The 20,824-nt window shown below is 37.0% G+C and overlaps 1 protein-coding gene across 2 annotated transcripts in view; it reads left to right on the plus strand.

Moving 5' to 3' along the window:
• The window catches only part of SLC38A4 (solute carrier family 38 member 4), a 63,978-nt gene that overhangs the window by 17,980 nt on the left and 25,174 nt on the right, over positions 1-20,824 (plus strand). The window contains exons 1-2 of one of the 2 annotated variants that reach the window (XM_004765588.2): positions 8,982-9,085; positions 17,594-17,823. In XM_004765588.2, the coding sequence (XP_004765645.1) occupies positions 17,705-17,823 (119 nt within the window). In that variant the 5' untranslated portion in view covers positions 8,982-9,085; positions 17,594-17,704. Of the gene's footprint in view, positions 1-8,981; positions 9,086-17,593; positions 17,824-20,824 lie in introns of those variants that run through there. The other variant, XM_004765589.3, reaches the window with a different exon arrangement.

Consider the following 20,824-nt stretch of genomic DNA (forward strand, 5'->3'; position numbering starts at 1 on the left):
GGACAGGTCCAGGGATGTGTACCATGGTGCTGATCAACTTCACAGGTTGGTTAATGTTAAACAAACACATTGCAAATCATGTCTTCTTACGAGCTTGTTTTCTGAGATTCCATGGGTCAGGGTCAAAACCTGCCGTTTTCTAGTTTTTCTACAGTGCTAATCAATAGTTTAACAAATGGAATAACGGTCTGATTAAACAGTGACAGGACGCTTCCAAAGCAACTGTGCTGAAACTATTTCACGATCAGTTTTGCTAATATCAAATCACTCTTATAAATGAACAGCAAAAAAACCCAAACCAAAACAAAACAAAAATCAAAACAAAACAAAGAAAAACCCCACATGTACCTTTTACATTTATAATGATTAAACATCCATTATCTCAGTGACAGCTCATAGTTAGCTGGTATAATGACTTTTGTTAGACCAGTTTTAAAGAGAAAATTGAGTTCCAGAATATTTACATGACTTACTCAATGAAGATCTATTAAGTAGGTGCCATGCTAGGTTTTGAAGTTAGAGACAATCTTTAAATATGCAGATGCTTACATAACATTTACTATGTTGTGCTTCTAAATTGTCTACAAATATTAATTTCATTATTCCTCAGAACAGCAGTGTAAGGTTATTGCAATAACCTTACAGTTATTACCTCCAGTTAATAACCTATAGTTATTACCAGTTATTACCTCCTCTTTATTGATGAGAAGCTTGACACACAGAAATGGCAAATAGCTCGCTCCTGAGTTGGACAGCTGATGAATGATGGGAATCGGATTTAAGTCTAAGCATTCAAGCCCTACAACCTATATTCTCTGACCTTGTGCTGTGCTGAATAAGGCACAGTGTCTGCTCCCAAGGACTTCAAAGTCCAAAAGGGCAGATGTGTAGACAATTGTGTCGGTACAGCTTGTCGGAAGCAGTACGAAGAAGGAAAGATCAACTAAAACTTGTCTAAAGGTTCTCAGCTGACAAGCAGCAGAATGAGAATCAGATTAGAATCCATGAGTTTGGAATCCAGAGTGAATGTGGTCTCCATTTCATAGGGCAAGCCTGTATTTGATAAGAGTTTGGAATGGCAGTGAGCAAACAATGCACTTACAGAACACAGCCTATGAACCACAGGATAAAGGCTGGACTTCTCTGAATAGGAAAAAAGAAAGTACTGTGGTTCCTAACAGATACAAGTGTAGACTAGATACAGGTATACAGACCTCCCTTTCATCTGTGTAACATAGAATGCATGCGTGCGTAATCCTTATAACACATCATAGATACGTAGATACCAGCAGAACTCTGAAGTGTATCAAGTCAACTGTAAAGTACCAGTTATTCTAAGGCTCACAGTCAATCAGAAAAACAAAACAAAACAAAAAACAGAGTCCATTGTTCTCAAAAGCGAAGGAAAGCCTAAAGACATGGAAACAGAGATGAGCATCCTTCTGGGCATATAAGAGATGTTCAGTGTTGACTGCTGATTAACTGCTTGATTGACTTACTGATAACGGGAAAGAGATCAGACGAGATCGAGATCGGGTGCGTTCAGGGTGGTATGGCCGTAGACATAACAGGAAAAAGAAAGAAAAAAAAAAGATTAGAGACAATGCATTCTCTGTTGTTCACCTTTTAACTTTGGTGAAAATTGTGATGAGAATTAATTAAACTGAAACATGCAGAAGTGGGATTTGATGTCAGCATATCGATTTTTATGTCTAACAGGTCTCTCCCGGATTGCCATTTTGGTATTTCTCTGACTACCATAGAAGTGCAGCTACCTACTGCTTATCTAAGTTTTGTGGTCCAGGCAGTGGCCAAAAGGAGCTCCCCAGGAAGAAATAACTATTTAGCCAGTTTGAACTCAAGTTGCGTTTACAAGCGTGTTCATGGCACATGAACCTGGTACATATCCCTGAACCTGTCTCAGAGCCAATGTTTAAACATGCAAACTATAACAGAAATGGACTATCTCACAGCATTATGAAAAAAATATCTATGTCCATTTTTCTTAACAACATTTTGAGATCTATTTGTGTACCTTCTGCTGGTGGGGGGAAAAATCCAATCCTTCCTTTCAGAACAAACTGGACATGTATAATTTTGTTGGGGCTCTAAATAACTCCTAAGTGCCTATTCAGAGTCAACGATTTTTTAAGAGAGTTGATTGTTGCTGGTCAAGCACCCAACTATTCTCATTAAAAATAGACATTTGGCTAGTGGCTAATATCCAGGATTGATTAACAGTTGTTGCAAAACCTAGGAGAGGAACTCTTTGTTTTTGTTGCTTTTGTTTTTAATAAATGTTTACTGTTTCTCTCATAGGGAAAGTAATCTATAATTTTTAAAGGTTAGCTGCAAACGTAGGTGAGGGGAAAAAAAGATTACCCACATTTCCACAATCAAGAAATAACTGCTTATTCATATTTTGATAGATATACTTTCAGGCATTTTCCCTCTGCATATGTTAGTATATATTACATGTCCATAATTTTTAAAACATAGGGATCGTATTACTAGTAGATTTTGTATCTTGCTTTTAGAACTTTTATAATTTCCCTGTGCCTTTATTATTCCTTGAATATTCTTTGAGCACATGACTGGTAATTCTGCTTTATATTCTGAGCAGGCAGCTCGTTATAAGGAGCTAATGTGTACAGTATGACCAATCATTCTACCATCTCGCCATTGGCTCTGAGCAGAAGAAGGAAGTACCTACTGCAGGATTGGTCAGTTGAAATAATTATTACAATGTTGCTTGTTAAAACTTCATATGTAAGTTCCAAAGAAAGGTTTTGGATGCATAGATCCAACCAGTGTCCTTAATAGAGATTTTCATTAATTCAACATTTATACAGTACCCATTATAACCCAAGCAGACGCTAAAATTAATCAAGGGAAACAAGCAAAAGAGACTGTTTACAACGAATCTAAATTGGCTGTCTAGAATCCTCGAATCCATCTAGAATCCTCGAATCCATCCCCAAACCTCCTATACCGCCAGACCCAATATCTCTTATCTGCTGCTGTCCGGCTAAGTAAAGTCAAGACATTTACTTTAATGGAGTCAATATTTAAGGAAAGATTGATGCACTAACTTGACACCCAGCCCTCCAGGATCCTCACTCAAGCAAACTATAAAGTATAAAAAGCTCAGGTCGTCTTACTGCACTGGGCATTGCTAACCCCTGTAGCAAAGGATGGTACTTCTGTCTGCAGGTGGCCCATGAAGAGCTCTGACTAGTGCAGCCCTGCCCTAGAGTTGCTTACAGTCCAGCCAGAGAAATGAACATTCCTGGCAGAAACCTATGCCTTTCATTTACTGCACAGCCCTGACTTAGGAAATCCTCTGTGTTCCCTAAGAGCAGGTACATTAAGAATTGTCTGAGTCACAGCTCGAGATACAGTTGGGAGTCCCAATGCAAGCAAGAGGGCACCAGTGTTACAATCTCCAATCACTGATGAAATTACAAAATCAAAATGTATAGAATTTGCTCTGCTAGAGAATTCATTTTTATAGGAAAGGGATTGATGGGTCTATGAAAAAGAGCAATGGAAATTAACATGCCATGGCCCCCAAAGAATGTAAACTTTAAACCATCCCTTGCTATTCATTAGAAAGGCAATCCCTCCAACTACCATTGTGTTAATACTGCATTCCGTACAAAGAGATTAAGAAGGTGATTTATCTGGGTGTGTTGTTATCATTATAGTTACACATCTCCTTCCTTCCCAGTTCTGTTTACTCAAGCGGGCATTGCAAAGGGTAGGAATCATTCTTTAGAACCAACTTTTAGAAGCTCTAATTTAACATTTAGAATTTCGTTGTATTATTTAAGTTGTAATCAGCCATAAGCCTCATAGACCTTGTTATTCTTCTTTATCCTAATAGATATGTAAGAGCAGAGGCCTGGAATGAACTTCTGATACATTTTTTTCTCTGCATCATATCAATGAGGAATCAAGACCTAAAACTGGACAAGAATTTGAGTTGCTTCAAAGGCAAATGTCAGAGAACAGGATATCGATGACATGAGCTGTCTTCTTTTTTTTTCTTTCTGTCAGTTGAGGCTAAAAGGAATTTTCTATTTAGCTCTGTAGCAAAGTCAGTTAGTTTGTCAATCTGCACCAAACTTGTTTGCTAGTTTTGCAACATAGTAGTTGACAATTCAAACATTTCCAGAATGCACCATTGTAAACTGTGAAGGTGTTTTCGGCTGGGTTGAAGAGAGGGGCATGCCATCAACTAAGCAATTCCTCAGAATTCAGGGGTCATTACATTTTTTTCTTGACCAGGGAGGTTTTTAGAGCAGAAAAGCCAGGCCTCTCCCAGGGGCCTGGGCTGGGAAGCCCTTTGGAGCCTCGTTTTTGAGAGTGTCCTGAATATAGACTTTTTTGAAGGTATCTTCAAATGAGGCCATTGAAAGTCATTTGGATTGTGTGTGCATTTAAGTGTTGATTTGCTAAATAGCCACGTTGACAATGTACTACACTTTAGTAACCCTGTAGTGGATTTAAGTTGATTTTTAAATACATTTGGAGCCTCAAAAAAAATGGAGGTGGCCTAAGATTCCACAGATATCTGAGAGGCTGTTCTGATAGAGAATTAGAAAGTATTAATCTTTACTTCTGTCTACAGTTACTTTGACATTTGGCTCTTCAGAGTAATATTCAGTTTTGTCTTCTTTTATTCTGTATTTTTTATTCTGTAAATTAAGGTTGACAATTACATAACCATGAAAAGAGATACCAATAGCAATACCTAAGGTTTCATTCTTCTACAAATGAAACAAAGACTACAATAGCACAGGGATAGAAGTACTCAACTCACCTTCAGGAGAACACAAAATTCTGCTATTGGAATAGTTTAAGAAGATTTCTGTACCATTTCAGAATGGATTTTTTTTTTCCTTTCTTGCATCTATCCATATTAAAAGAGATAAACTAAAGGTTTTGGAGTGTGAAAGCATGACATCAAAAAAGATCACAAATTCTCTTCAGCACTATAAGCCTGAAAATTAAAATCCAGAGGGTAAATCCTATGTCAACAAGAAGTAATCAAGATCTTGTTTCTAAATGCAGTTGTGCTAGTACCTTTCATTTTGGGGAATGGCTTAGTAGATCAGATAGACATTTTCCTACAATATGATAAGAAATAGTTGGATTGATGTGTCTGTATTTGGAAGCACTAATATTGACTGTAGGATGACAGACATAGGGTCTTGGGACTTGATCTACTTGATTAGATTTTGAGTTTATGAAGCTAAAGGCTGAAAATGCTGAAACGTAACTTTTCTTGGGGCACCTGTGTGGTTCAGTCAGTTAAGGATCCAACTACTGATTTCAGTTCAGGTCATGATCTCAGGGTCCTGAGATCAAGCCCCGCAATGGGCTCCATGCCAGACAGGGAGTCTGCTTGAGATTCTCTCTATCCCTCTCCTCCCCCGCCCCCAATTCAGCATGCATGAGCATGCGCTCTCTCTCTCTCACTCACTCTCTCTCAAATAATTTGTTTAAAAGTAACTCTTCCTGAAAAACAAGGCATCAGAAAAAGAATGTAGTATAAAAAAGTTAAAGAGAAAGAGAAGAAAAAGGTAGGGGACTTAAAGAGAAATTGAAGTAAAGGCAAAGAAAAGGAAGTAAATGCAGATACAGACACAATGCAAAATTATTAAAAATTAGGTAATTTGGTTTCTTCGTCATTACGGTTTCAACCCGTCATTTTCCAGTTTGGTATAACCAGATCCTATTACCAAGTACTATTTTGTCTCATGACTAGTGTTAGAAATTTGGGTGCAGTCCTGATGAGTACAAGAGGTTATCTTTCCCAGTGTCATTGCAAAATGCCAATATGGTCTGGCTAAGGCATTTTTTTTTGTTTTTTAATTGTTGACTCATTTTGCCTTGATCCAGCTGGAACTTTCTCTTTGAAGACATCATGAAAGGTAGAAATTTTAAACAAGATGATCAAGGATTTTAAAGATGAGCAAGAAAAATGTTAATTCAGTGCACAGGTATGATCTGGATTTATTTCAAGCCAACAGTTTGGTACTTCCCATAGATAACATATTGGGATATACACTCTTTTAAGACCTTCTCTGCACTGTTTGAAAATGACAACCACAGATGGATGGAAAGGATGCTGAAGTGGAGGAGTATCACTATATAGTGTTTTTCAGTACCTGAAGGAAAATGAAGGTCTTATTGCAAGTTTCTTGTTTTTCATAGAATAGTCACATAAAATTCATGGCCTGTATTGTGAACCAGTGAAAGTGATAAATGGAAACAGTACCCAAAGAGTCAAACTACCACTGACCTCAATTTAAATCCTTTCCATCTGCCTTTTCATCTGCCTGAGGATAACAGAAATCACCCAAAGCAAACTATCATTCAGCCTCCCATTGCCCTCCGTGTCTCTGTCTCTATCTCCATCCAATCTTCCTCCCTGCTTGTCTTCCTTCCCTGCTGACTTTATGATTTTTTGTTCCAGAAGATTTCAAGAGATCCTTATCACTAAAATTCTGTGCTTTGTAGACTTAATGGCTTTTACAGTCTGGACTATTCCATTCTATTCTACTTTTCCTTCTTAAAGTCTCCGCTACAACCAGACTGGTTCTCACTCTTGCCAGAATGTGCTTTAGCCTATCTACAATGTTCACCCAGGAGGACTTTCCCTTTTCTCTCTACCTATTGGGATCTCATGTGAACTTTTAAGTGCCCCCCCAAAGGTCCGTGGGTACCCTCATGCCTTCTTGGATGGCCTCTGCCCCAGGGGACTCTTCATCTTCTGGAGTCCTGGAGAATATTGTACAAATCTGCTGACGTTAACTGTGTTATAGTCTGGGAAGTCAGGTATCCCTTTATGTGGACATATCTTACCCTCTGGGCCTCCTTTCCCTGCCCTCCAACCCATGAATCTGTTCCTGGTGGTACTTATATGAATTCCTCATATGGAGGATCAGTTAGAGTGTTTGTCATCTCCCTGTTCAGACTGGCTTCAATATTCACTACCTACATATTTTTCATTTTATTCTTGTTTGTAAGTTGGGACATATTCTGGCTCATCACTTCTTTCTACAGTGGTCCTGGAACCAAATCAGAGACTAAATGAATATGTTGCATTTGCCATGCTTTAAAAATCAAAAGAGCATAGACATATTATCAAGTGTATGTGAAAATACATCATGTATGAATTTAAGAAACATGCAGAACATTAAATGATAGTGTTAAATATGTATTTTCCTTATGAATGGAAACTTAAAATGAGTTCTGTCAAGACCAGACTACACATTTTTTCATTAATTAACATAGCTAAACATAACAAAAATCGAGGGATAAAAATAGACAACAAAGTTCCTAAGCTATTTTAATTCAGCTACTTTTGTCAAATTAATTTTCAAGGTATACATTTGATTTTTAAGGGAAAATTAGGAAAGTTTGTGATAAGAATTTTGCAATTTCAAAGGAAATACAAGATACTTCATAGAAGTCTTTTAAGTGTGCTCTTTATTTTAATCTAATACTCTAATTTAGTATTCTTGAAGAGGATCTGAATTATAAATGAAATCTAAACTTGAAATTTTAAGAGAGGTAAAACTTGAGGTACTTAGACATTTATCTCTATCCTTTTTTATATGAAGATATCATAGTATGAAATTCACATATTTGAATCCTTTTTTTTTTTCAGTTGATCCACTATGAAATGGAATTTTACTAGAAGAGAGGTATTTAATCTTCTAAGAATCAGTGCAGGTTTTTGCTCATTTCATCTGTTAACTTTGCAAAAAAAAAAAGGAAATCTTAAGTTGGACAGATCACAGTTAAATGATGGAAGTAATTTGAAAAGGAACCTTTTAAATTTTTCTGAAATTAAGATTAATATATTTGTTAAAATTTTTCTTAGACCATAATAGTTTTCATCCAATAAAAGACAAATCTACAGAGTAATTTTGAAAAATAAAGAACAAGTTATATAAGCAAATATACCATATATAAGTTAATAGCCCAAATGGGCACATTTGAAAAGAAAATAAGAAATGGGTAACTGGACAATTTACTTAATATTTAATGCCTTGCCTCAGCTTAAGAATTTCTTACTCAAAGAACAATGTTTACTTGCGTTTTTATGGAAATTAGGAGTTGACTCACCTGTTGTAATCCAGCATTTCTTCTGATTGGTCATCAGATTGTTCCCTCATGTCATAAATATTTAAAAGGCAGAGGACCCTTAATTCTGGATTGATTTTTAATCTTTTTCTCACCTCACTTTGGTAAGTGCAACGGATGCATTTTGGTAACAGAATAAATTATATGCCAATACATTTTAACTCCTTCTCTGATGTTGGAAAGCCAGGTAGATTTCTTTGAAAAGTACGAAATGTTCGTTAAGAAATTCTTTAAAAACTCCAAACAGCGTTTTGCTTACTCAGCACCGCGCCTTGGGAATGGTAAGAGTGGCGGACAGAACCAACGATGTTCAGTCTTGCAGTGCCTTGAGGGGTTGGTGCCATTTGTGTCTGTCATCCTGTAAAATCTCCTCTGAATAAGCCAGCAATTCCAAGAAAAATAACTCTTCTCCTCTATAATTAATATTTTCTATGTATTCTTATTATAATTTCATTAAACAATTTGACTCCCTAACAATCATTGTTACTGTATTATTATACTTTGCCTTCGGTTCATAAATCTAGAAATGTTAATTTTCTAAAAGTTTTATCAACCAACCTGTAACATCTTGATACGGAATGATACCAATCAAGATTAAACTTTCAGTAAGTGGAGTATTTTGCTGTATAAAAGCCAAAATTCTAAAAACAAATAGAAATTGGTGTAACCGATGTTTAATCCACATGTACAACAGTAAACTGAGTTAGCTTCTCTTTTTTTGTTTTTTGAAGAGCTGACGCAAGTTGGACAGAGGGAGGTGTTGGGGCGAGGTGGTGGTGGTGTGATTGGCTTGTCTCATTCACGCCCACTGGTCTTTAAATCATTGTCTAGATCCCCAAAGGTTCATATAAGTCTACACTGTTACAAGAGTCTGCCATTCCAAACAATTCCAGAAAGATTGCACAGGACTGGATAAATAATTAAGGTAAAGCTCTTTTTTACATGAATAGTTACAGAGTTAAAATGATGCTTCTTTCTTCTTTTTATGGTGTAGAGTATTTATTTTTTACAGGTTAAATATTTGCATTTTTTCTCATTTTAAAAAAAGGTAACTTCAGTATAATGTCAGACATTGAAATTATTTACCTAGGTCTTAATTGCAGCTTTCTTTTGCAGATAATTTTAGGTTTGGGCATAAAATTAGGACAGTGGATAATAGAAAAGGGAAATATAGCAAAACAAAAAAAATGGTAGATAATAAGTATTTAGTTATTTACATCTCCTGGTTAATCATTGAATAAAGAGTGGACATAATTTGTCTTAAAAAATATGGAAGGTTTTGGAAGTGCATTCTCAATACTACAACATTAAAGAATTTTTTAATCTTGAAAACAAAAACACCCACAAAAACTAACCAAAGGAGGAATATCCCATGACTACAGCAGATATGAATGGCTAAGAGATTGGGCTGCACCATTATCAAATGAAAAAGAAAAAAGAGTTGTGACTTGCCTTTTTATCTTATATGTCCCTTTCAATGGAGGAGTATTTTTAGAGTAAACTTACTAGAAGAAACCAGGAAATTGAAGAGAATAAAAACATAGCTTTAGATTTGGAAGGGTTAAAATCAGTTATCTAAAAATAGAGCTGTACTCCTCAAATTTATCAATTAGATGGAGGAGAATTCTTGGTGGATTTGAGTATCCCCATGTTTTGGGTATCTTACAGAGCGTATAGTTATGGTTTAACTAAATGCCCAGCTGATAGCAGAGAGTCCTTCCTGACTCAGTGAAAAAAATATTTAGACAGAGGATATATTTCACAGTCATGGACAGTTGGCTGAAAGTTTGATTTTTGACACACTAAAGAAATGTAGGTGTGTTTTCTAGAAAAGACTACTGTATAGTCTACAGGCCAAGATCCTCCAGTTCGTCAGATTTATATTTATGTAATGTTTTAGGGTTTTCTTGAACATCTTCATTTTCCTACTCTTAAGAAGTATGTCAGCAAGATTCAAGCACTGAGAAGTATAGTTTTATGGACTAAACTTTCGAGTTTTCTATAACTGTTATACTGGATGCTTTGTAGGTTACTAAAGTTCTTATTTTTAATACATGAGTTACTTTAGAGAAAATAAAATGATTTATTAAAAAAAAAAAGTACCTCTAGAGGTAGCCCCTTATCTATTATACAGAATGTAGACATTTTAGAATTTACTGCATCCACAATTCAGGTTCTTAAATGCCATGCTTTAATACATGAAGCATGAAGAGTTCACTATGATAATATCATACATGGTATATATATTTCTGAATTTCTAGAAGCTACTGATTGGGAAGATAGGAACTGAAATTTATGCACAAATTTAAGATATTTCTTATTGTTTAAGATGACTAGAGAATCTAGGTTGCTTTCTAAAAACAGAGCTAGAAATATTATTTTGCTTATATTTTATTTTAGCCTTTATATTATATTTTATTATCTTTTAGCCTTTATACCTTTATACCTCATCCAATGGCTGCTGGAACTCTTATATTAGCAAGCATTTAATATTCTTAGCAAAAGGAAAAGTTCTCAACATAGGGTTATTTCTTTTAACTCTTCTGGTTCTCCCTACGTATTATTTCTAAGCTATGTCTGAGTAGAGGAAAGGAATGGAAATGCTAGAAGAGGAGCCCCAGCAATAGGAAGTAGTCAAGTAAATACAGTTTTGCTGTCATTAGCTGTTTCTTTTCTAAGCTGTATCTCAGACTGAATGATATTGAATGTTTTTTATGGACATTTCTGGAAGCTAATTTCTGTGAAAAATCATGCCACAAACTAACAAGACATCTGACTCAATATTCAACTAGAATGACATTGTTGGGGAAATTGTTCAAAAGAATTTAATATAAAGGTGATAATAGATTGACTTCATCGTTAAAGCTGTATTCATTTACCTAAGGTACATTTAGAATGTGGATTTAAGTCAGTTCCTTGGATGCAAAGATCATTTAGCTTTTAGAAGTTGTATGACCAGCTACTTCCCACTTGCTCAACCAGAAGGTAAATGACATGGGAGGCAATCTGCTAACTAAGGCTAGATTTCAGAGCAGATTCATCAGAAATAGGTAGGCATTAATGACGAGACAGACTGGGATGGTGGGAAATGCCCTGCCAATGTCAGCTTCCTCTTCACATTCGCTTATCAGGTAAAATAAATGTTTGCAGTCACTAGGGAAGGTCATAACTTTTGCCTCTTGACTCAAGGACAGCTTTGTTTTCCAGATTTGAGGTCTTTCTTTGAAGTTGAACTACCTAAGTAAAATAGAAGTCTGCTTTGCTGAGAATCTCCCATGCTATGTTTCTTGGGTACCTATTCAAAGAAGAAGACACAATTTTTAATAACGAATTTGGCTACAATTTAGGACGTTTAGATAGCTCTCAATAAATATGAAGAAACAAAGCCTTCTGACAGTAAGAGTATTCTAAATACCTCTGTTTCAAGTTCTGATTTTTTATTTTCATGAATAAGTAAATTGAAGCAACAGTGCAGATGACCAGAGCACTGAAGAAGTCTTTGTATCACACAGAAACTTCACTTCATTGAAAAGCTAGACTACAGAAAATTCTGTCGGATCAAATTTGCTTTTTCTTTTAGAATAATTTTGAACATTCTTTGTGCAGCAAGAATGTGGAACATTCTTTGTGGAACATTTTTTGTTCTTTCTTCTGGTAGCCAGAGGGAAATGCTTCCATTTCATTTTGAAATATTAACTTTTTAAGGTATAACAAGAATGCATTCTTGTATCTATAAAGAAGACCATATAGAGATGCAATGGTCTTGGTAGAATATGACACCAAGCATTATGCCACTGTGCCGGGAACATATAGGATCTACAAACCCAGCACTCTTCCCACCTTCATGAAGCTCTCTGCCTAGTAGAAGAGACCGGTATTTATCAAATAATCACATAATTTAAAACAGAAATGCAAAGTGTGAAAAGGATGTGAAGGAGAGGAGAATATGGTACCAGAGCATATAATGGGGGATCTAGTTTGGTAGGGGGCCTTTCTGACCATTTGGCATTTAAAGATTTTTAGGGTTTTTTTGTTTTGTTTTGTTTTTTGTTTTGTTTTGTTTTGTTTTGTTTTGTTTTTACTTTGGGAGACACTTGGGCTTAAGAATGTGGAGAAGAACTTTCCAGGCAGAGAGAACAGCCTGTTACAATGTCCCGAGGTGGCAAGGAGAAATGAAAACAGCTCAGGGTATCCAGTGAATTAGGGGAGGTGTGGTTCAACATGGGCCCAAAGAGCTGTGTGGGGGGGTTAAAGTATGTAGAGACAGATAGAACCTTAGAATATACTAGGAACTTGGACTTTGTTCTACAAAGTGATGAAAAAAATCATTTCAGGGCCTTTAGCCGATAGTCCTTTGGAATAACATTGGTCATGGAGAGAGCAGTGAATGAATTATTTTTAAACATTGAAAGAAAGATTGATAGGACTTGATGACAGATTGGATGTAGATAGGGAGATTCAGGATCGAGAATGAGAGGTGTCAATATCTATAGCCAGACTCCTCCCATGAGCAATTGGGTTAATGAAGTGTTGCCTACTGAGATGGAGAGCAGTAGAAGAACCTCTGCCTATGAAAATTTTATTCTCTCATAATGTTACATATCATGTATCACATATTACACATAATAATTTTTTTCAATCGATGCCAACATCATTCTTCCTAACCTACCCATGCAAAGATTCATTGATTGTTCATTAAGTAGTTATTTAGAGAGAAAAAGTAAATAAAACTGTAAATTATGTTATAATAGAATAGTTTGTTCAAAATCTGTTGCTTTTTTTTTTTAACCTAACAGTTCATCTGGTGCAGGGATTTTGTCTCTTTTTCTTTTTAAAAAAATTTTATTTATTTATTTATATATTATTTATTTATCAGAGAGTGTACGAGCAGGAGGTGGGAGGAAGGGAGAGGGAGGGAGAGAATCTCAAGCAAACTCTATGCTGAGAACAGAGCCCGACCTGGGGCTTAGTCCCACGATCCGGAGATCATGACCTGAGTTGAAACCAAGAGTGAGATGTTGAACCGACTGAGCCACCTGGTGACCCATGGGATTCTGTCTTAATCATGCTTTCTCTTTCATAGTTTCTGGCTCATACTCCATTTTCAATATTTGTTGAATGAATAAATGCCATCTGTAAAATACTTCCACCCTGAAGTATAACCATGTTAATAAATTTTAAAATTATGATATGGTATGAATGTTTCAAGGTATGTACTTTATACTGCAGGCAAAAGGTGCAGAATGTCTAGTTGCTCATAATGTTTTAATTCTTTTTCAATTTTGTTTTAGCTGTTGTTTCCTTAAAATAGGTCAATAATAGAATCTTCAGAGCTAAAGATATAAGCTATGAAAATGTGTTCCAGCTTTTATGAGAAGATGCCCTTGCCCAGGGCTAAAATTAGGATTTGGGGCCAAGACCTTAAATCACTGTTTCATATTTCATGGGCTATGTCATGTCATAGTCAAAAGAGAATGTAATGTTTTATACCATTCTATAAATGCCATGAGATTAGGTCTCACTTTCCTTATTTGGGAAGGGTACCTACGTTGCTTACATTTTTTGTGTGAGTTTTGAGAATTGTAAAGTCCTCTTTTAAAAAAATTATAGATATGTATATAAAATACTATGTACGTTTATATGCAGATAAAGACAACAATTAAATTCTGATTATTGAAAGAAGATTTTTTTGGGGGGGTGCTGTGTGGCTCAGTCAGTTAATCATCTGACTTCAGCTCAGGTCTTGATTTTGGTGTTCTGAGACCAGCCCCACATTGGGCTCCCCGTTCAGCATGGAGTCTGCTTCTCCCTCTTCCTCTGTTCCCCTGCCCCCAACTTGTGCTGTCTTTCTTTCTCTCTCTCAAATAAATAAACAAAATCTTTAAAATATACATATTTTTAAAAGAATGCCCAACTTTACAAAAGGCACTCGGGCCTCCACAGCAGACAAAGAGGGGTTATAAGCAGGAATGGAAGCTCCACCCAAGAAGAAAATACGTGACAGCATTTTTGCTCCCATAGAAACCTGTCCGAGGGGCACCTGAGTGGCTCATTTCTTAAGCATCTGCTTACAGCTCAGGGTTCTGGGATCGAGCCCAACATTGGGCTCCCTGCTCAACAGGAAGCCTGCTTCTCCCTTTCCCACTCGCCCTGCTTGTATTTTGCCTCCCGCTGTCTCTCTCTCTCTGCCAAATACATAAATAAAATCTTAAAAAAAAAAAAAAGAAAGAAAGAAAGAAAGAAACCTGTCCAAGAGCACCTGCTGCATCCGGGAGTGGCATTCTCCAGGATGCTCCACACATAGATACTTACAGAGAAGCCACTTCTGGGACCTACAAGAGAGCAACCCATTAATGAAATGGGGCTGTAAGATTGAAGAGAAACCCTAATACTACCTGTCTCAGTGAACCCCAATACTCTTCATTCATAAAGATGAACAGACAATTTAGGATCACTAAGAATTTATGGAAAACCTGAAAGCAAGAGAAGGACCAAGATGAACAAACAGAATTAATCCCAGAAAAAAGACATAATTTACAGAACAAAAAGAGCTTCCAGTCAATGTCCTTAGAAAGATTTGAGAAAACACTGCCACCATGAAACAAACAAAAAAGGTAGGATGCAAAAAGAAGAAGATGAAGACCAAACTATTACAAATTAAAAACATGATTGTGTAAAATTAGTGGACAGGGTGAAAAATAAAATAGATACAGCTTAAAAGTAAACAGTGTTATTCAATGGAATAGTATTCTGCCATAAAAAAGAAGGAAATCTTGCCATTTGCAGCGACATGGATGGAGCTACAAGAGTATTCTGCTAAATGAGATAAGTCACTCCAAGAAAGACACCTATCATATGATTTCATTCATTGTCAGATTTAAAAAAGAAAACAAGAAAAATGGGATAAAAAGAGCAAGAGGCAAACCAAGAAACAGACTCTCAACTATAGAGAACAAACTGGTGGTTAGGGATGGGAGGCTGGGGGAAATAGGGGATGGGGCTGAAGGAGAATAATTGTCCTGAAGACCACTGGGTGATCTATGGAAGTGCTGAATCACTATATTATATGCCTGAAAGTAATATTATACTGTATGTTATCTCACTGGAGTTTAAATAAAAACTTAAAAAACAAAGTAAACTGTGTTTTTCTACTCTACTCAGTACTTCATCAAACAAAGTTTAAGGGCAAAGCTTTTATCCAACATGAAACAACACAGAAATTTTGTTTACACACATGGACACATTGTGTGAAAAGAGTTATTCGAGGTGGATTTCAGCACAATGCAAAATGAATGGAAGAAAGAAGATGGAATGGAGTTCAGAAGACACTGGCAGCTGAGTGAGACCCAGAGGATGGAGAAGGAAACCATTCAGAAAGTGAAAGGATGGGACATTCACTTGCAAAGTTTTACTAACAGAGGACTTCTAGGTCATTTATTATGTATTTATTATCATTTATTATCCCTTGGCTCTTTGGAACATTCCATTCACACAATCATAATGTTGTCAATGCTGATTGTGGGCTTTTAGTGTTCAGAAACAACCTACAGAAAATCGTGAGAGATTTCATTGTTTTACAGAATAGTAGGAAAGTATTTATGAAACTCAACGTTGTTTAAGTCTTTCATTAAAACAATCAGGAGCTTGTGAGAAGGACAGATAGAAGGAAGTGTGCTAATTTCCTCATTTGTCATATGTACAAGTCTAGAGTTGATAAACCATGTCAGAGAGGTTTTAGTAAATAATTTAAATTTAGAATAACTAACTTTAAATAAGGAACTAAAATAGAAATGATCATTCAGAGTTCCTCTTCTTAGGGGAAGCTGGTCTGTGTGATGGATAGGAGAAACTTCTTTACTCATTTAATAGAAGTTTCTATTTTTTCTCTAACCATATGCTTATCTTCTATCCCCTCTGTGGGCTTTTATATTTTTTCTCTTTAGCTTTATCATATTAATGAGTATATTCATTTTTATTCCTTCTGCTTATAATACTATGTGCTTTTTAAAAAAGATCCTGGGAGCTACTATCTTTTTATTGGTTCTGGACAGTTTTCTGTCATTATGTCTCTCTATTTTGCTTTTCCCTGACCTCATACTTTTCTCATAATAGGAAGTTAAGTGGGGTATATTAGATTTCTTATTCTTGCTTCCCCTACCATGTCCCTCAACTTCATATTTGTCTTTTTAACCTATTTATGATATAATTTGAGTGATTTCCATGGATCTATGTTTCAGTTTCTTGACTCTCCCTTCAGCTGAGTTCTCTTTATTTTGATGACTATATTTTTTTTGTTTAGAATTCCTTTTTTGGCTCTTTTACAAACCAGCCTGATCATCTTCTACAATGTTCTTATTTTGTGGATGTTATTTCTTATTTTGAATCTTTCTATTAGTTTTTATTATATAGTGTTAAAGTCCCTTTTAGATTGCTTTGCTAGCTCCAGTTACTCCGGTATGAATCTTCTTTCTCACTCTCTCTGATGTTCACCCTGAGTTCCCATGTATGTTCTGTGGCTTTTGTACTTAGGGGTTGTGAACTTGGCAGGCAAGTGTGAGCTGCCTGCTACAGATGTGCTGCCCAGGTGCCAGATTGCAGAGGTGGGCTCCTCGCTCAGCGGGGAATCTGCCCCTCCCTTTGTCCCTCCCCCTACTTGTGCGCTTTCTCCTTCACTCTCAGTGCATGCTCTCTCTCTCTCTTGCGAAAATAAGTAAATAAAATTAATTAAAAAAAAATTAACTTGTGCTGGGATCCAATGAATTAAAGGCAGAACAGAACCTAAAAGCTGAGTCTCTTTGCTGTTAAAATGCATTTTAATTTTATATGGATGGTGACAGATACTTATTCAGAGATAAACCTATACTTCCTTTTGGTACGTTCTTAGCGTTGGCTTCCTGATCCAAGTGCTTGGAAAGCAGCTCCCTTAGTGTTTTTACCCTGTGTTGCATGTTATCAGGCATTCTGGGGATGGGAATTCTCTCATACCCAATTAGCAAATTCAAGCAGTAATTTTCTTATCTTACTGCTAGTAGAGACACTTTTAGAGTCTGCCTTGTCAGGTCTTTGTCAACAATTTACTTTTGTCTTCTTTTCTTTTAAGCAGTTGGCTTGCAAACAGGAAAGCTTCTTGAAGTTGGATGCCAGCTCTTACTGTTTTTTCTTCCCATAGTGACTAGCAAAGCACCTGCCATGTTCACCTACACAGGCTCTCTGTAAACATCCGCTGATGTAGCAATTTATTCAATGACTTTCCTTCTTTGATTTTCTGTTTTTATATTCAGTAGAGGAAATTTGCCAGACATAAATTCATAGGACATTTTCAGGAGTATACTTTCTTTCTATGTTTCTGTAGAGATCCTACACAATGTAGGTGATTCATAGTCATTTATCTAATTTAAAGAAAATCATGATTTATATCATGTTCTGCTTGCAGATAAGAGTGTTCTGAACACCAACCTAAAGTGGAGGAGCCTGAGGCTGAAGGTGCAGTGTACTGTTTACACTGAAGGAGCTGGTGTGTGGACAAGAGACGCTGGCAGCTCAAATGGACCCCATGGAGCTGAGAAATGTCAACACTGAGCCGGAGGACGAGAGCATCAGTGGAGAAAGTGCTCAAGATAGCTACACCGGGATGGGAAATTTAGACAAGGCAGCAATGAGCAGGTATGGGATTAAAAAATGACCAGGTCCCATGGAAAAATGTCAGGTTTACAGATGTGCAAAACAAGATTTTTGTCAGGAGGAACTGAATGCATTACCTAATTGCAAGATAACCATGACATTGATGTTCACACATCAACTCTCTGATCCTGAAGTTCATTATTATATCATTACTATATGTCACTCTGTTTTAGACTGTATGTGACTAATTTAGAATTGAGGTTATAGTATTCTTTTCTCCACTAATATAGAACATTTGAAGTTATCTTAACCTATCACTCCTTTCACCTTTTGGACTATTGTCCTCTTCCTTTGACTGCCTCCTCAGTGTTGCGGCATCTCCAGAATTCTGTAGGGAGTCTTTGGTCCCTAAAATGGACCTGTGACCAAATTCATTGACAACTCTCCACGGTTCCACTCACTGAGTGTGCACCATGTCTTCAGCCTGATAGACTTCTCAGCTTCATTTCAGGTCACTCTACCCAACTGTCTACCACATATCTCTGCAGGGTGCCTTGTGTGTCTGAATTGCCTCATTTATAAAGTCAGACTTGTGAGGTCTAATATTGAACTCCTATATTTCTTTTCAAAATCTCCTCCTCCTCCAGTAATCATCATTATGGTAAAAGTCGCCACTGTCCTATACATCTCAGTGAGTAGACCCTGACTATCAATCTCAAATCATCCCTTCCCCCAACCACACATCCAGTGTGTTTGATTATATCTGGTTGGTTCTATCTCAAATCCACCCTGTTCTCTGTACCCATTCTGCTGCCATCTAACTCTAGGATCACATCCTCTGTCACCTATAAAACTTCTCTTTTGTCTCCCTTTTTACATTTTGCTCACCTTCAACTGCTCTTCACATCCCTGCAAAAGTAATCTTTTACAATTGCAAAGTGACTTGGGTTCCATCCCTTAGTAAAGACTCCCCATTAGCTATAAGACAAAGATTGGGCCCTACATTGCTTGGCATGTAAGGCTCTTCATGACCTATCCCTGACCTGGCTCTCCTGTCCATCTCTTGCTCTGCTCCCTTTTTGTAGGAAAGCCTTATTGGGCCACTCCCAGCTTACTGCACCTTCACTCATCCTGCTCCATCTGTCTGGAATGCCATCTTTTTGTGTCACCCACCCACCTTCCCCTTTGTCTGTTGATACCATTCATCCTACAAGATATAGTTCAAAAGTGGAACTCCTATAGAGCCTTCCCTCAGGTGGAAGTGACCACAGCCTCCCTTGTGTGCCCTCTCTCCATCATTCCACAACAACAGTCTACTGGCTTCTGTGGACCCAGCACATAACATACTGCCTGGAACATAGTAGGTGCACAACAGCCATTTGATAAAGGAAATTCATTTCTCACAAAATGGCATATAACACAAAAGATGCATGACTTCAGATATTTAAAAGGAATTGTTTGACCAGCTCAAGGCCTGAAGTAGAGAATATGACCCTCAAACAAGGACATCTCATTTCATTTCACAACATTCAGGAAAGACCATCAGGAGGAAGCCCTGTTCTTCCTCCATGGAGCCATACAGTTGGTTTGTAAGCCGATGGACTAGAGATGATGGAGAAGTAACTCGTGGCATTTTCTCGGTTGAGCCACTCTTGAGAAGTTACAGGGTGGCAGAACTCAGGGCTTTGGGATCTGCAGAGTGGTTGGCTGAGTTGCAAGAAGATATTTATCTTCTCGTGAGCTTCAATGAAAAATGCAGAACCTACTTGCCAATGGACCAACTCTGGGGTCTCTTGTTCCGAAGGAGGCCCAGAGATATGAACCCTGCAAAGGTGACCAAGCAGAGGGGGCATCATCATGAGAACAGTCCTATAAGAGCCACTCGATTTTGGTCCTCTAAAAGCCACAGTGGAAAGATGGGAATGCTTTTGTTAAGCTTCGTACAATGTGCTCTGGACTACTTACAGTGACTTAGCTTTTAACTCCTGACTCAGACCCAGGTCATCATTTTGCAATTTTATAATCACTTTAAGAAGATGGATTTTGCTTATATTTGGTTGGGATTGATCCCTTCAATGTAAATTGTTGGGAAATTGAACATAATTCATTTATTTGGAATCATACTTATGTTCTCAATACATGCTGGATTCGGTATCAAAACATTTAAGACATTCAAAACATTTCTCATATATTTTATCCAATCTTGTCATGCTTTATGATTGTAATTCATCTCATGCCAAAATAAAAACATGTGAATGCCTCGAGAAAGAAAAATCTATTTACTTCCACACTTTAAATTTTAAAAACTACTCACGGACTAAAGGATTCTAATTTATTGACTGAGGTAAAAAAAAAAAAAAAAAATAGAATGTTGGCATTCCAGAGTTTAAATCCAGGTGACACTTTTGCTTTCTAATCCTTAGGCCTGTTTTAGGCTCCATTTCATCTTATATTGTCTGTTTTCAAATATGAACATTATGTACCAATCTCCACATAGGAAGTCTATTAACTACAGACTATTAGAATAAAGCACAAAAAGGGAACAGGGAGTAAAGGGGTTCATGCAGGGATGGGAAAAAAACACCAACAGACATTATGCTTCCTAAGAGAAAGAGGAGAATGCTGGGAGATGTTCCTAATTTACAGCCAGTGGATATCTAGAAACGCACATCAAACTTAGTAACGTTGTCTGCTGGTTTTACCTGTACTTGACATTCTTCTCCTTTACTCTCCCAAAGTAACCCTGTTATCTCTCTTTCTCACAAGATATTTTCAGGATTAGCTTCTGTTATAAAGGGTAATTTGTACAAATCTCCTATAATTACTAGTCAAGCCTTTTGGACATGTGGTTGGACTAGATTTGTCTCCTCAAATCCCCGGCAAATAATCCCAGGATCTGTACAGGACAGCTGTATGTGGAGACCAGCCTCTGCCCAGGTAGACCACAATCACAGTTTTCGTAAATGGTGACGGTGGAAAGCCCTGCTTCCTTCCAAGTATATCTTCAGAGTCATGAAAAACTGTGCACTCACACACAAAAACA

Source organism: Mustela putorius, unplaced genomic scaffold (genome assembly GCF_011764305.1).
Source record: "Mustela putorius furo isolate JIRA1106 unplaced genomic scaffold, ASM1176430v1.1 tig00537227_pilon_pilon_pilon, whole genome shotgun sequence".
Taxonomy (NCBI): domain Eukaryota; kingdom Metazoa; phylum Chordata; class Mammalia; order Carnivora; family Mustelidae; genus Mustela; species Mustela putorius.